The sequence below is a fragment of the Astatotilapia calliptera genome, chromosome 3, assembly GCF_900246225.1.
Source record: "Astatotilapia calliptera chromosome 3, fAstCal1.2, whole genome shotgun sequence".
Classification (NCBI taxonomy): Eukaryota; Metazoa; Chordata; class Actinopteri; order Cichliformes; family Cichlidae; genus Astatotilapia; species Astatotilapia calliptera.
This window is the reverse complement of record NC_039304.1, coordinates 7,706,580-7,720,552: the sequence shown is the minus strand read 5'-3', so window position 1 is coordinate 7,720,552 and position 13,973 is coordinate 7,706,580. Positions and strand designations below refer to the sequence as shown.

Sequence of the window (13,973 nt, the reverse complement as noted above, 5' to 3'; positions counted from 1 at the left end):
TTGGTTTATGTGTCATGTTTCCTTTCCAGTTTATCATGAGTTTCATGTCTGTGTTGTGTCCATGTTGTCAAGCTTGAGTGTCATGTCTACAGGGAGTGCAGAATTATTAGGCAAATGAGTATTTTGTCCACATCATCCTCTTCATGCATGTTGTCTTACTCCAAGCTGTATAGGCTCGAAAGCCTTCTACCAATTAAGCATATTAGGTGATGTGCATCTCTGTAATGAGAAGGGGTGTGGTCTAATGACATCAACACCCTATATCAGGTGTGCATAATTATTAGGCAACGTCCTTTCCTTTGGCAAAATGGGTCAAAAGAAGGACTTGACAGGCTCAGAAAAGTCAAAAATAGTGAGATATCTTACAGAGGGATGCAGCAGTCTCAAAATTGCAAAGCTTCTGAAGCGTGATCATCGAACAATCAAGCGTTTCATTCAAAATAGTCAACAGGGTTGCAAGAAGCATGTGGAAAAACCAAGGCGCAAAATAACTGCCCATGAACTGAGAAAAGTCAAGCATGCAGCTGCTAAGATGCCACTTGCCACCAGTTTGGCCATATTTCAGAGCTGCAACATCACTGGAGTGCCCAAAAGCACAAGGTGTGCAATACTCTGTCATGGTCTGGGTGGGTACCTGCAGGTCTCCAACGGCGACTCCTCCTCCTTTGGGCGGAGTTCGGTTGCTCCTCCCTGGCTGACCACCTGTGAGCAATTATTCCAGCAGTATATCAGACCTGTGCACTCAACCGTTCATCGCCTGATCATCTGCTATCCCCATAGGTAGCACCTGGAGTGGAGGTCTTGTCTCCCTCATTCCCGCTTTCCTGGACCTGGGCCGCTTGCTGCTGATACGACGTTGCCTGCCGGCCCACCACTCACTTGCCTGCCTCCCCACGTCTCGACCGCTTCCGGGCCTTCCGCTCCACCTGTCCCCTCCACCTGAAACCAATGCCCCGGCCCCTACGTAGTCCTGTTTCCACCTCCCCGATGCCTCTGCTGTTCAGCTGTCTCCTAGAGGTGTCTAGGTCACCCTTAGTTATCTTAGATTATCCTACGCGCCACTAGTGTGGTGGCGTCGTTTTTGTTTTGCTTGTGTTTGCCTGGGGGCGGAAATAAATCCTTTGTTCCCTTACTGTCTCGCTTCCGGGTTGGTTTCTGCACCTGTGTCCATCTCTGTTCCCTCGTGCCGCTGGGCCGTGACATACTCAGAGACATGGCCAAGGTAAGAAAGGCTGAAAGACGACCACCACTGAACAAGACACACAAGCTGAAACGTCAAGACTGGGCCAAGAAATATCTCAAGACTGGTTTTTCTAAGGTTTTATGGACTGATGAAATGAGAGTGAGTCTTGATGGGCCAGATGGATGGGCCCGTGGCTGGATTGGCAAAGGGCAGAGAGCTCCAGTCCAACTCAGACGCCAGCAAGGTGGAGGTGGAGTACTGGTTTGGGCTGGTATCATCAAAGATGAGCTTGTGGGGCCTTTTCGGGTTGAGGATGGAGTCAAGCTCAACTCCCAGTCCTACTGCCAGTTTCTGGAAGACACCTTCTTCAAGCAGTGGTACAGGAAGAAGTCTGCATCCTTCAAGAAAAACATGATTTTCATGCAGGACAATGCTCCATCACACGCGTCCAAGTACTCCACAGCGTGGCTGGCAAGAAAGGGTATAAAAGAAGACAAACTAATGACATGGCCTCCTTGTTCACCTGATCTGAACCCCATTGAGAACCTGTGGTCCATCATCAAATGTGAGATTTACAAGGAGGGAAAACAGTACACCTCTCTGAACAGTGTCTGGGAGGCTGTGGTTGCTGCTGCACGCAATGTTGATGGTGAACAGATCAAAACACTGACAGAATCCATGGATGGCAGGCTTTTGAGTGTCCTTGCAAAGAAAGGTGGCTATATTGGTCGCTGATTTGTTTTTGTTTTGTTTTTGAATGTCAGAAATGTATATTTGTGAATGTGGAAATGTTATATTGGTTTCACTAGTAAAAATAAATAATTGAAATGGGTATACATTTGTTTTTTGTTAAGTTGCCTAATAATTATGCACAGTAATAGTCACCTGCACACACAGATATCCCCCTAAAATAGCTAAAACTAAAAACAAACTAAAAACTACTTCCAAAAACATTCAGCTTTGATATTAATGAGTTTTTTGGGTTCATTGAGAACATGGTTGTTGTTCAATAATAACATTATTCCTCAAAAATACAACTTGCCTAATGATTCTGCACTCCCTGTACGTCTCTCCATGTTTTCTGTTTTATTCTGAAGAGACCAGTGTTTCCATGTTGAGTGTGTTTTGTTTTACTTCCCCCTGTGGCGTCATGTTCATTTGTATCAGCTGTGTCTCTCCAGGTGTTTCCACTTCCCTCATTACCCTTCTGTGTATTTAAGTCCTCTGTCTCCTTCTGTTCTTTGTTGGGTCATCTGTTTGTTTTCATGTCAGGTCTGAGAGTTTTTGTTAATGTTAATGTTCTGTTTCGTGTTTGGTTTGTTTCATAGTTACGTTCTCACATGTTACTGTCCAGTTTCATGTTCTTGCCCATCGTCATTATCCCAATTTAAGTTTCAGTTTAGTTTCACCCTTGTTTTGCTTTGCCTTGTTTTTCTGTTTTTTGTATCAGCTGCAATTTTTTTTTGTTTAGACACAAGTTCATTTCTCCCGTGTCTGCATTTTGGGTCCTTTCCATAAAACACAACGGCATTTCCTGCTGTAACAGTGTTGCTTTCTCGTGATTATTTTTCTTGTGTGGTTGAAATAAAATAACTCCTTCTACTGGTACTGTAGGTTACTGCCACTTCTGCATGCATGTCCATTTCACTCGTTGGCAGCAAAAGATGAACTACCACAATATTAGGCAGGTGATGTCAGTGATTTGTCTGATCGAAGAAGATGAAGCCGTCAGATATCATCTACAATGACCCTTTCGGTTGGTGTCAAATGTTGACCTAATGTTAGCTCAAATTTCTGACAGGTTAATCCTCAGTCCTGAACATCCGAATGCAACAAATGGACTTCAATCCTGACCAAGTCCAGGTAGGTAGTCGGAGAGCAAAGAGGTGGAACAAAACTGAGTCAAGAAAATACGGCCTTTAAGTCTGACATCATTAGCCGTTTCTGGATCCAAACTCCACTTCAGGTCCCAAAGTCAAACAAACTCTGCGGCATCACTGAGAGTTAAAAACTGTCTAAATCCTTTCATCTGTAATAAAATGAACAGTGTGGCTGCTCTATCAGGTGTAACAATTAATTTTAACATCCACTAGATTCTACCAAAACAGAATCTATGAAGTTAGCATTGAGTTAGCTCACTAGTTTCCATCTAAAGATGATATACCATGTTCTGACTGAGGGATTTTTGAGAAATTAAAATGTACAGCTAGCTATCACCTCCGACATAAATGAAGACAGAAAACTAAACAGCAGTGACGTTTGTAGGATTACTGAAGTTGGCCTAGCTGGTATATAATGATGTGCTACTTTTTGGCTAGCTACACAGCTATGGTTAGCATAATATAAACACAGTTAAGCTGGAGGATGAATGTAATTTTTTTCCACTCAATAAAAGTTAACAGGAGGGTTCCCAATGGTCAGGGACAAATGCAATCACACGGCAGGATGCTGTAAATGGACAAAACTTTAGTCAGGAGAACAACTGACATAATCTATCCACAATATGAGGTTAGTCATTAACAGACTGCTGCATGGGCTGGGCTGTAGCTACATCGTAAGGTTTTAAAAACTGAGCTTTAAAATAATTAGTGGTAATAAAAAACAGGAGGACTGACAGTGATCACTGCTCTTTGTTAGGGTTGTTCAGATTAAATAGAACAAGATACAAAGCATTAAAACATGTTAAAAACACAACAGCCTTAATGGACCCAGAAGCAGGGTTCATACGTTGTGAGTTCACAACTGTAAACATTTAAATATATCACTTTGAAAAGTCTAACCGCTGCACTAGTCCTATACTTGTGTTACAAGGACAAGCAGGCACAGAAAGGTAACAGTGGTTGCATCCTGTCAAACACAGTGCCTTTTACCATCTTTCTATTTAGATGTGTCAGTGCAACGGCCTCTGCGGTTTCAGCAGGATGTGCTCTTACGCTCACACATACCTCATGACCCAAGGACCACTTGCTGTAAACACCCAACAAAACTGTAGTTTTCAACAGGTCTTGTTTATTTCATGCTGCAACTCATATGAGCTCAGAATACTTCTTTTATCAGGAATGCAACACCATTATTGTATAACTGTGATTATTCAAACAGCAGTTGAGTAGAGAGTAAAATAATCTGACACAGATGCTGAAACTCAGTAAAAATGATATGAATTAAAAATGTGACATTGCATTTATGCAACTTAAGAGCAACGATTTCCTAATCCTGAATGTTAAACATCAAAATCCTGTGTTAATACAAATATTCCTGATTATCTCTTTCTGGACCCAGAAGTTGCCGTTTTCTTGTTTAACCTTTTATTATCTACAATGAGCTCACTGCCAGAATCAATATTCTGTATACTCAAGTTATTACTCAACACATGTTTTTGATTAAATGTGTTTTCATTACAGAGTGGGGTATACTGGAAATGCAGGTAAACTGGTCCAATAAAAAAAATGATCATGTTTGTATAACATATTTAATGCAGACCAAGCTGCATTTTCTAAAGTTTTAGATCTGATTACGATTCATAATTTTTGAATATAGGCTATGTCTAACCGTGTAATTCTTCTTAGATATCATACTGTATTTTCCACTACAGGCTGCAGTAAACATGTGATCGTGACTTCCATACAGTAGATACTGTGTCACCTCTGGCTGGCCAATCAAACACATTCTTGCCTCTCAAAAGCAGCACAGTAACCTTCATTTTACATGAGAATCTTACCACAATGGTGTCTTCAGTGTTTGTCTTCAGGCTTCTGTGCCTGTTCTTGGGAAAAATGGGTAAGTTCCATTATCATGAATTCAGATTTTTGTATTGTGAAGTTATTACATTGAACTGAATGTACATTTGCTGGTTTTTTTTCAATTCCACTACAGTTCAGATGACAGAGTCGCAAATGTTCTCATCTGTTCATCAAGAGTCTCGTTTCATATCAGCTCAAGTTGGTGGAAACCTGACATTAAAATGTTTCCATGATGGTGACAGGTCTGCAAGACTTTACTGGTTTAAGCAAAATCTGGGACAAAAACCAAAGATCATCTCTCACTTTTTCAAATATAATGTGAACAACTCTTCTAATGAAGAGCTCAAGAACAACCCACGCTTCACACTGGATACACAAGACGGCAAATATCACTTGACGATCAAGGATTTGCAAGTTTCAGACTCAGCTTCTTACTACTGTGTTTACTATTTATACACTTTAACCTTTTTAGAAAACATCATCATCAGTGTAAAAGGTTCAGGTGTGAACATCAAAGCTGTGGTCCAGCAGTCAGCATCTGAGACCATCCAGCCAGGAGGCTCCGTGACCCTGAACTGTACAGTACACACTGGGACCTGTGATGGAGAGCACAGTGTTTACTGGTTCAAAGACTCAGGCGAATCCCATCCTGGACTCATTTACACACATTTGGGCAGAAACGATCAGTGTGATAACAAACCCAGCACACAAACGCACACCTGTGTCTACAGCTTGCCAATGAGTAACCTGAGTGTTTCTCATGCTGGGACCTACTACTGTGCTGTTACCTCATGTGGACACATACTATTTGGAAATGGGACCAAGCTGGAGCCTAAAGGTGAGTAACCTTTTCTACCTGTTTCTCACTTTATCAATATTTAAAGATATAGGCAAGAAAAAGCTCTGTTTCTGGTGTGTTGCAGGCACGTTTAATTCTCAGGGCTTGGTGTATTTCTTGAGCGGAGCTTTGACATTCAGCTCCATCCTCAGTGTTTTACTGGGATACTTGCTGTACAAGACAAACAAAAGAAACAGACACCAATCGACAGGTAAGTGGAGTCTTTTAAGCTTAGAACGGTTTTAGCTAAAGTTGGATTTTCAGTTAAATCAATTACTTTGTGTTTCACAAACAGAATCTCAAGCAAGATTTTCAGGCCCCGCAACAAGTTCGGAGGTGAATATAGTTTTTTTTAATGACTTGTTAAAGCGCTCTTCAACAAACTTTTTACAGTCTTCTGTTTTATGGCCATTGTTTACATCTGAAATCATGTTCTTATCTACTTTGTACACATTTCGACAGGGGTACCAGCATGCTGACAGCCTTCATTATGCTGCTTTAAGCATTAAAATCCCCAAGAGATCAAGAACACAGAGAAACAACACCGACGATGAATGTGTTTACTCGGCTATAAACAAATAAAGATAGATATTTGCAAATGAGGTGGCCAATTTTCTTTATCTATTAGAGAAATGCTGTATTGGTGTCTCTTAGCATAGACATTTTTGTACTTTCACTGTGGTAAAATTGTAATGATACAAATTTAGGAACTTCTGCCCTGTTTGTTGTTTTTGTGATGTCAAGGATTCCTCCTTTCTTTCTTGTTCTTTCATTGTTTTTTCCATGTACCAATGCATTTGTAGGAGATATTAATGATACTTTTCTACAAGTTTAATATATGAAACAATGTGCTTGTTTTTATCCTTATTGCTTTTCATGTAATTATGGAGACATTATGGACAAATTCACTGATGATCAAATAAATCTATTTTAGCCAGGTAAAGCATGTTTGAAAGGATTGATTTGTTCCTGTAGAATATAGTAGAGGCTCCAAAACCCCCGCTGTCCACTAATATGATTATGGGGATATGATATATGATATGACTTGAAATTGAGGAACTCCGTGGGACATGTCCTTCGAAGGCCGGAAGTGCAAGGCTGTAAAATGGGACGGTCTAGCCTCTGATTTGCGTAACCAGCTGTCTCTGTGGAGTTTAATAAAGTCAGCTGTCTGCTCCTTGCTATCTAAAATATAACAAAACACTGGAGTAAATTCTCAACCATCTCACACTTCAGTTTAATCCGTTTTCTGTTTGACATTTATTCAGATATGTAAAAACTATAACTTTAATCACAGCCAAACCGATTTACTCAGGACCAAATAAAACACTTAAAAAAAGCTAAACAATAACATTTTTAAGTTATCTAAGTGACTTATATATCATCATGTTAAACCTGAGAAGCAAAAGACTGCGAAAAGCAAAAGCATCAGAGCACTTTTGCAAATATGCAAAGTCTTTATAAATCGAGCAGATATTTGAAGTTTACACAGCTACATTCTCACCTGAAAATATCTTAAAAGTTTATTTTGAGACTCAGAAAGAGTAATATTAAAACCAAGTAGCGTCGCCTTTGTTTGAATTCTGGGATAGGTTGGGCAACAAAGGATACACCCGACCCATCCTTCAAACCCGGGAAATGAAGGACGCATTTGTCGGCTGCATTTGGAGGAGTCTGAGACAGCCTGCGTCGTCTGGCTGTCGTGTAATCGGTCTACAAATGCAGCGTCCGAAGGATGCAACCCCTGAATTTGGACGCAGCTTCTGTCTCCCGGTGAAAATTGCCTAAGTGTTTGCATTACTCCCTTCTTCTAGCTCCAAGTTACTCACCAAGTAGCAAGAACCCTTTGTGGTCACACTGTGAGTGGATGACGTTGACTATGATGTGGTGCCTTCAAACAGGGGAGGAGCCACACACATATATCACCTCAGCCTCCTAAAAGCATGGAGAGACGAAAACAGCTTTTCTACTAAGCCTGGTGAGAAATAAGTTGGAGTTGCCCAATTCCACCATTCCCACCTCCCTCCATTATGATGACCATCTCACACAGGCCCAGAGAGCAGCTGTTGCTGCTTTGCGAAAGCCTTTTGCAGATGTGTATCCCCCCTGACCTGTCATACCAGTGTCAAAGAGCACTGTTTTGTAATGTGCCCTTGTGTGAGGTTGCATTAACAGCCCTATAGCTTACCCCAGCATAAGAGACAAATATTGAGAGAAAATTGGCCAAAATGCTAAAAATATTAGCAATAGAAGAGTGTTGTGTAGTCCCATAGGTTTTGCATCAACTACCACAAGGAGTTTGATGTCTACCCAATGCCTCAGGTTGACAAACTCCTGCACTGGTTAGGCACTGCTCACATTTTCACAACAACAGGAAAATAACTGCTTTCTCCACACAATTTGTCATATTTCCATTCAACTTGTTTGGAGCCCAAGCCACCTTCAGTGCCTCATGGACCAGTGCTTTGTCCACATGTTACATATGCTGCCGCCTATTTGGATGATGTCATCATTCACAGTGAAACCCGGGCAGAGCATGTGCGGTGGATGACTGCAGTCCTGGAGTCCCTGAGGCAGGCGGGGCTCACAGCCAACCTGAAGAAGCACGCATCCCAGGAGCAAAAATGAGGTGAGGTGGTTTTTGGAGTTGGTTTGTGCCTGGCTTTGTGTCCAGAGAGGTGGAGCAACGGGTTCAGGGTGTAGTGTCAGGGGAGGCTGACTGATACAGCTGACCTCAATTATCTGATCATAGAAAACTAGGGAATGCATTTACCCAAAGGTAATCATACAAACACTGGCACTTATTTAATCTTATTTTTTTTATAATCTTTGTTAAATGCATCTGTGGTTATTAACAGGAAGTAGACTGTATCCAGAGATGTCTAAGGGACTGAACATAATGGGGAAGTTAGCTAAATAAAATAACATTTGATTTTTCCTTTGCATGCTTGACACGTCTGTAGCAAGCATGACGGACCCCACCACAAAGTTCGTACACTTCGGCAACTTTATTGTGTTGCTATTACTTTCAGCACTCGGCTGCAGCTGCACTTACACACACACAACAATGAACTCAGGACCCAGTTCATTCTTTTTATGTAGGTGAGCCATGGTTGCTGATGGAGTTCCACTCCCCTGCAGCTGCGCCACAAACCATGCCCACCAATGTCTTTTCTTAAATGTATTCTGATTGCAAAGTATTTGGTTTTCAGCTGCAGAGAGACTCCTTTGGCAGTCCATAAAGATTTAATTTAAGGCTGAAAATGTTAAAGAATTAGAAAAAATGTTTTCAGTACCATATATATAATATATATAAATGTATTTTTTTTTCTTAGCTCATTTGCAATGCATGAAGTACTACTAGCTGTGCTGTTACTCCCTGTCAGTCTTAGTCCTGACTCAGACATTCAGTGCAATGATTTACTCTTTCCTCTCTGTGTCAGGTTGTGGTTTTTGGGAGGATGTTACTGTGTTAGTCTGACCAAAAATAGATGCTACCTGAGAGAAATAGCAGCAAAGTCAATTTCAATAGTGTTACCTGAATGGCACTGTCAGTACCCTTTAGGTAACACAGACATATTACCTACAGTCCATTTCAAATAACAGTAATGGCAACAGACCTTCAGAAATAATAAGAACACAAAACACATGCTACCTTTTAACATAAAGACCTACCATGTTACATTTGCTTTTATTCTCACTTCTACGATGAAAGTGAGTTGAAATCTGTTTGCAGTTTTCACAACATCAAAAAAGTGTATACAGACCTCATTACAGTCTGCCTCCTCTGGACAGCATGAGAAGTGTGTCAGTCATACTGTCACAAAGAGATCGATATCATGCGAACATCTAGCAAGTGCCAGGTGCCTTACTGTGTCTCTACTGAGTCTGTAAATGATGAACAGGAATAAGTTCCACAGTATGTTGTCAGTTGTGTTTACACTCTATGTAATGATCAGTTTTAGACTAAAAATATATTTTTAAAAAAACAAAAAAACCATGACACAACCATTATGGACCTGTCGCTATATCATTCTACCAAAGGCAACAAATGTCTGTGTTAAATGCACAGAAGACACATTTCATCCTGGGGGCAGATCACATGGCTTTGCAATGGCCAATCAAAAGCTGTCTTGTTTCTAAAGAGTGGAAAAAAGTCAAGGTTCATTTCATTTAACACAGAGGTTTGCACACGATGACACCTCCCAACTTTGTTTTCTATGTGACATGTCTGATCTTTGGAAATTTAGGTGAGTTATGATTTTTTTTAATCTATCAGTGGCTATGATTGCTCCTCTATACACATGTGTTAATGAAATGTTTCCTGTAAAATTAATGCTGTGTCTGCGTTGTCTCATTCCCTATCAGTTCAGTTGACTCACCAGAATTTCTCCGTAACTCATAAGCAAGAGAGACGGTTTGTATCAGCTATTGTTGGTGAACGCTTGACTTTACAATGTTTCTATGAAGCCAACGATGCAACGAGGTTCTACTGGTACAAGCAGAGTCTTGGACAGAAACCAAAGCCCATCTCTACTCAGTATGTTTTTAAAGCAAATGGGACTTTTCATGATGAATTCGAGAACAATCCACGCTTCACCCTGGATACAGACATAGGGAAAAACCACTTGTATATAACAAACTTGCAGAAGTCAGACTCAGGTTCTTACTACTGCGCAAGGCGGGTTTCTTTAGTCCTAGAATTTGCAGAAGGCACTACTGTCAGTGTAAAAGGTTCAGGTTTAAACATCAAAGCTTTAGTGCAGCAGTCAGCATCTGAGACCATCCAGCCAGGAGGCTCTGTGACTCTGAACTGTACAGTATACACTGGGACCTGTGATGAAGATCATAGTGTTTACTGGTTCAAAGACTCTGGAGATTTTTACCCAGGACTTCTTTACACCCATGGAGGCAGGAACGATCAGTGTGAGAAGAACAAACAAACATACAACTGCACTTACAACCTGCCTATGGAGAGCATAAATGTGTCTCATGCTGGAACCTACTACTGTGCTGTTGCCTCATGTGGACACATACTGTTCGGAGAAGGAACTACTCTGAAATATAAGGGTAAGGAACATTGTCACAACAAATACAATATTGTGCTAATAAAACTCTAAAAAGTGCAAAAAACATTCTGAAATCCTTGATCTGGAATTCTGGGTCTTTACAGACAAGAATAAATCTCACTTCTTGGTGTATTTCTTGAGTGGAGCATTGGCTTTCACCTTCACCATGGTGGTTTCTCTGGCTTTCGTACTCTACAAGATGAATAAAAGAAAAAACTTCCAATCAGGTATGGACCATTGGTGCTACTTACATCTAACAGCTTGTATTCATTTATTTGGCTTTTCAATCAGATTTCAATTGTATGTATTTCACATTTAGAGGCTCAAGCAAGATTTTCAGCTCCCTCTGTAGAGGTATGTTTCATCTGTCTAAACGATTTTACAATTTAAATAACATAAAACACATTTTTCACAGCACTTTTTATTAGAAGGCATTTTTTGATATACATTTCCTTTTTTTGACAGAATGCTCATACAGACAACCTCCACTATGCTTCTATAAATGTTAACATTTCCAGAAAATCAAAGAAAGAGAGGAACAGCAAGACCGAATGTGTTTACTCCAGTGTGAAGCAGTAGGACTTGTCCGAAATCTTCATGGTCCATAAGATGTAAAGTACATAGACTCTCAAGTGTAGTGTCAGGTGGACATTATGTTATCCTTGTGATAACACTGTTTTCTATCCACAACAGTGCACAATTTCTCTGTCAGAAGATAGATTGATAGATAGATAGTGACAGAAAGTGCAGAAAGTGGCATTACAGGACTAGTTTCAACATTGCTGTGTATATAATGAATTTTCATGTCTATATTTTGTCAGAAAATAAAAATTGAAACCCCTGTTGCTTGATTTGCACACCCCTTCTGCAGCTTTGAAAATGTAGGCTTCTTTTTTGTTTTTCAGAGTGTGTCCACTGTTCACTGGAGAATATATATATATATATATATATATATATATATATATATATTAGTTAACAATATTTGTTTTGTATTATGACTTTAGATGAAGATGAACACTGAATAAGAGTTATTCAATCTTACAACTAAAAACCATTAATTTTAAGATAATAGAGTCAACAAAAGAAAGTTGTGCTTTAGTGCAGAGCACAGTCAGCATCAAAGCTCATTTTTGTGGTGCAAGTTTGTCTGACTCTCCCTTTGTTCTTTGTTGCAACGTCCTAAAACTTAGAGTGTGAAATGCTGTGTTTGGTTAGCACTGCTCATTATGGCATTACTTTGCTCTTGTCTGTTCAAAATACATTGGGCCTTACTTGCTGGTATTTGTATGAAATCGATACAAATATCGCTTGCAAATTAACCTGCAAAAAGTGAGCTTGCATGTAAAATTATAGTTGGATTTCTAAAATATGTGCACCATCCTATTCTGTACTAGAGCACATCTTGCTATAGTACAGGTAAAGTAATTCATAAAATATTTTTCCTTTATTATTTTTCAATGAAAACTGACACAGTAACATTTATATATATGTTTACTGTAAAATTCTGATCTGATATTTGAGTGGGACGAGCCAGCCGGGTCATGTTAGGCTGACCTGTGACATCATCAAGTACACTCGTGTTCAAATTGTACAAAAATCGTGCTACGTTCTCAGGAAGTCCGGACTCCTGTGTGAACTTATGAAGAGTACAGAGTTGTGTACGTGAGTATTGAGAAATGGCCCTTAATAGAGTGGGGTTACATGCGGTGATGCTAGCATTAGCCATGTTAGCACGTTAGCTTCAACAGGTGGTCAGGCTGAGTCCACAGGCGCGCACTCGGAGGTTTAGCTCTCTGTTTCACTGCAGGGTCCCTTTCCTTCTTCACCTATCTCAATCACATATCTCTATTAAATCTTTGTCAGGTAGAGTGTAAAGTGGCATTTCAAGGCTGAATGGCCTTTGTACAAGCACACGCACTTCTTAGCAGAGCAAAGCTATGAGCACAAACAGCAGTGTAGAAAAATCCAGGCAACAAGTCTATGTCTGTCCAACCAATCTCAGAGCTCCTTACATTGCGCTGTGTGGCTAATTTGCATTGCTTTAGGATCTCATAAATGAGATAAAAAAAATCTAAAATCTAATCTGAAAGCTAATCCAGAAGGTAATCCAATAGTTAATCCCAAAACTAGTCTATTTGCTAAAATAATAGCTAAGATGTGAGCTAACAGGAAAGGAACATGGATTTTGAAATGAGGAGTGGAATCGCCATTGGCCATTGGAATCGTTAGAAATAATCCTTAGATTTTTTAATCTGTTTACTTATTTCTCTTATATAAATTGTGTTTTTAAAAAGATTTTGAAAATCAGTTTTTTAATTTGGAAATTGAAAATGATTTTTGAAATGAGATTTTTCTTGCGAGCTGGATTTGAAGTATTTATTAATGGATTGAAAAGTCATTTTAAAATATTGACTTAAAAATAGTGTTTTTAAATTACATTATTAACTAAGAAATTACTTTAGTAAGGTTTACAATTGCATAATTTATTGTACAATTCATTATTTAAGCAGATAATTCTTTATTTCTATGCATGTGTCAGGGTTTCTGGGTCGTTGACCCAGTATTTTCAGTTCACGTTCACTGTTTATCTACTGCCTGTTCCACTTCCTGTTTTATTGTGTTAGCCTTGGTCTGTGTGCATTATGTTCAGTCCTCTTCCCATTTATCATTAGTTCATTATATTCAGCTGTTCACTCACCTGTCTCCAATCGTTGTCATTGTTAGTCATGTATTTAAGCCCTCTCTTCCCTTCAGCCCTTGTGGTGTCATTGATGTTATGTTGTCGTTTCCGCCTGCGTTCAGTCAGCTAGCCATTCAGTCCTTTCTTCATTCAGTCAGCCTCCAGCCAGCCATTTCCTACCTCTGTTCTGTTTGTTCATTCCATCGGCAATAAACACCCACCTTCACCTACCTACCTGTGAGTCCAGCGTTTGGGTCCTCCTCCTCTCATCCACGACACAAATCCTGACAGCATGCGGCTCTTGTGGTCCTCCATACCACAGTGGTTTATTGCTGTAAGGTTTTGAGGTCAAATTTAAAAGGTCTAATTGACTTATAATCAAATCCACGTCTTTAAGGATCACATTGTCATCACATTGTCTGGAAATCAATAATAGTTATGATGTCTAACGTGTGTCAACTAT

The 13,973-nt window shown here is 39.9% G+C and overlaps 2 protein-coding genes across 2 annotated transcripts; both read left to right on the top strand.

Annotated features, from left to right (window-relative positions):
* The first annotated feature begins 2,980 nt into the window (after positions 1-2,980).
* Positions 2,981-6,364, top strand: LOC113018491 (uncharacterized). The gene is made up of 7 exons (XM_026161560.1): positions 2,981-3,046; positions 4,585-4,607; positions 4,776-4,960; positions 5,057-5,761; positions 5,847-5,972; positions 6,057-6,097; positions 6,224-6,364. The coding sequence occupies exons 3-7, from the start codon at positions 4,906-4,908 to the stop codon at positions 6,341-6,343; spliced, it is 1,047 nt and encodes a 348-aa protein (XP_026017345.1). The 5' UTR covers positions 2,981-3,046; positions 4,585-4,607; positions 4,776-4,905; the 3' UTR covers positions 6,344-6,364.
* A 3,592-nt stretch (positions 6,365-9,956) lies between these two features.
* LOC113018499 (uncharacterized) lies at positions 9,957-11,430 on the top strand. Its single transcript, XM_026161570.1, has 5 exons — positions 9,957-10,011; positions 10,130-10,831; positions 10,935-11,057; positions 11,150-11,184; positions 11,296-11,430. The coding sequence occupies exons 1-5, from the start codon at positions 9,957-9,959 to the stop codon at positions 11,407-11,409; spliced, it is 1,029 nt and encodes a 342-aa protein (XP_026017355.1). The 3' UTR covers positions 11,410-11,430.
* Positions 11,431-13,973: the final 2,543 nt, after the last annotated feature.

Excerpts from the sequence above, each read along its gene's own strand:
- LOC113018491 (XM_026161560.1), top strand. The coding sequence starts at position 4,906 with ATGGTGTCTTCAGTGTTTGTCTTCAGGCTTCTGTGCCTGTTCTTGGGA. Across the intron at positions 5,762-5,846 it reads GACCAAGCTGGAGCCTAAAG|GCACGTTTAATTCTCAGGGC; the intron begins GTGAGTAACCTT and ends GGTGTGTTGCAG. Across the intron at positions 5,973-6,056 it reads AAACAGACACCAATCGACAG|AATCTCAAGCAAGATTTTCA; the intron begins GTAAGTGGAGTC and ends TTTCACAAACAG.
- LOC113018499 (XM_026161570.1), top strand. The coding sequence starts at position 9,957 with ATGACACCTCCCAACTTTGTTTTCTATGTGACATGTCTGATCTTTGGA. Across the intron at positions 10,832-10,934 it reads AACTACTCTGAAATATAAGG|ACAAGAATAAATCTCACTTC; the intron begins GTAAGGAACATT and ends GGGTCTTTACAG. Across the intron at positions 11,058-11,149 it reads AAGAAAAAACTTCCAATCAG|AGGCTCAAGCAAGATTTTCA; the intron begins GTATGGACCATT and ends TTTCACATTTAG.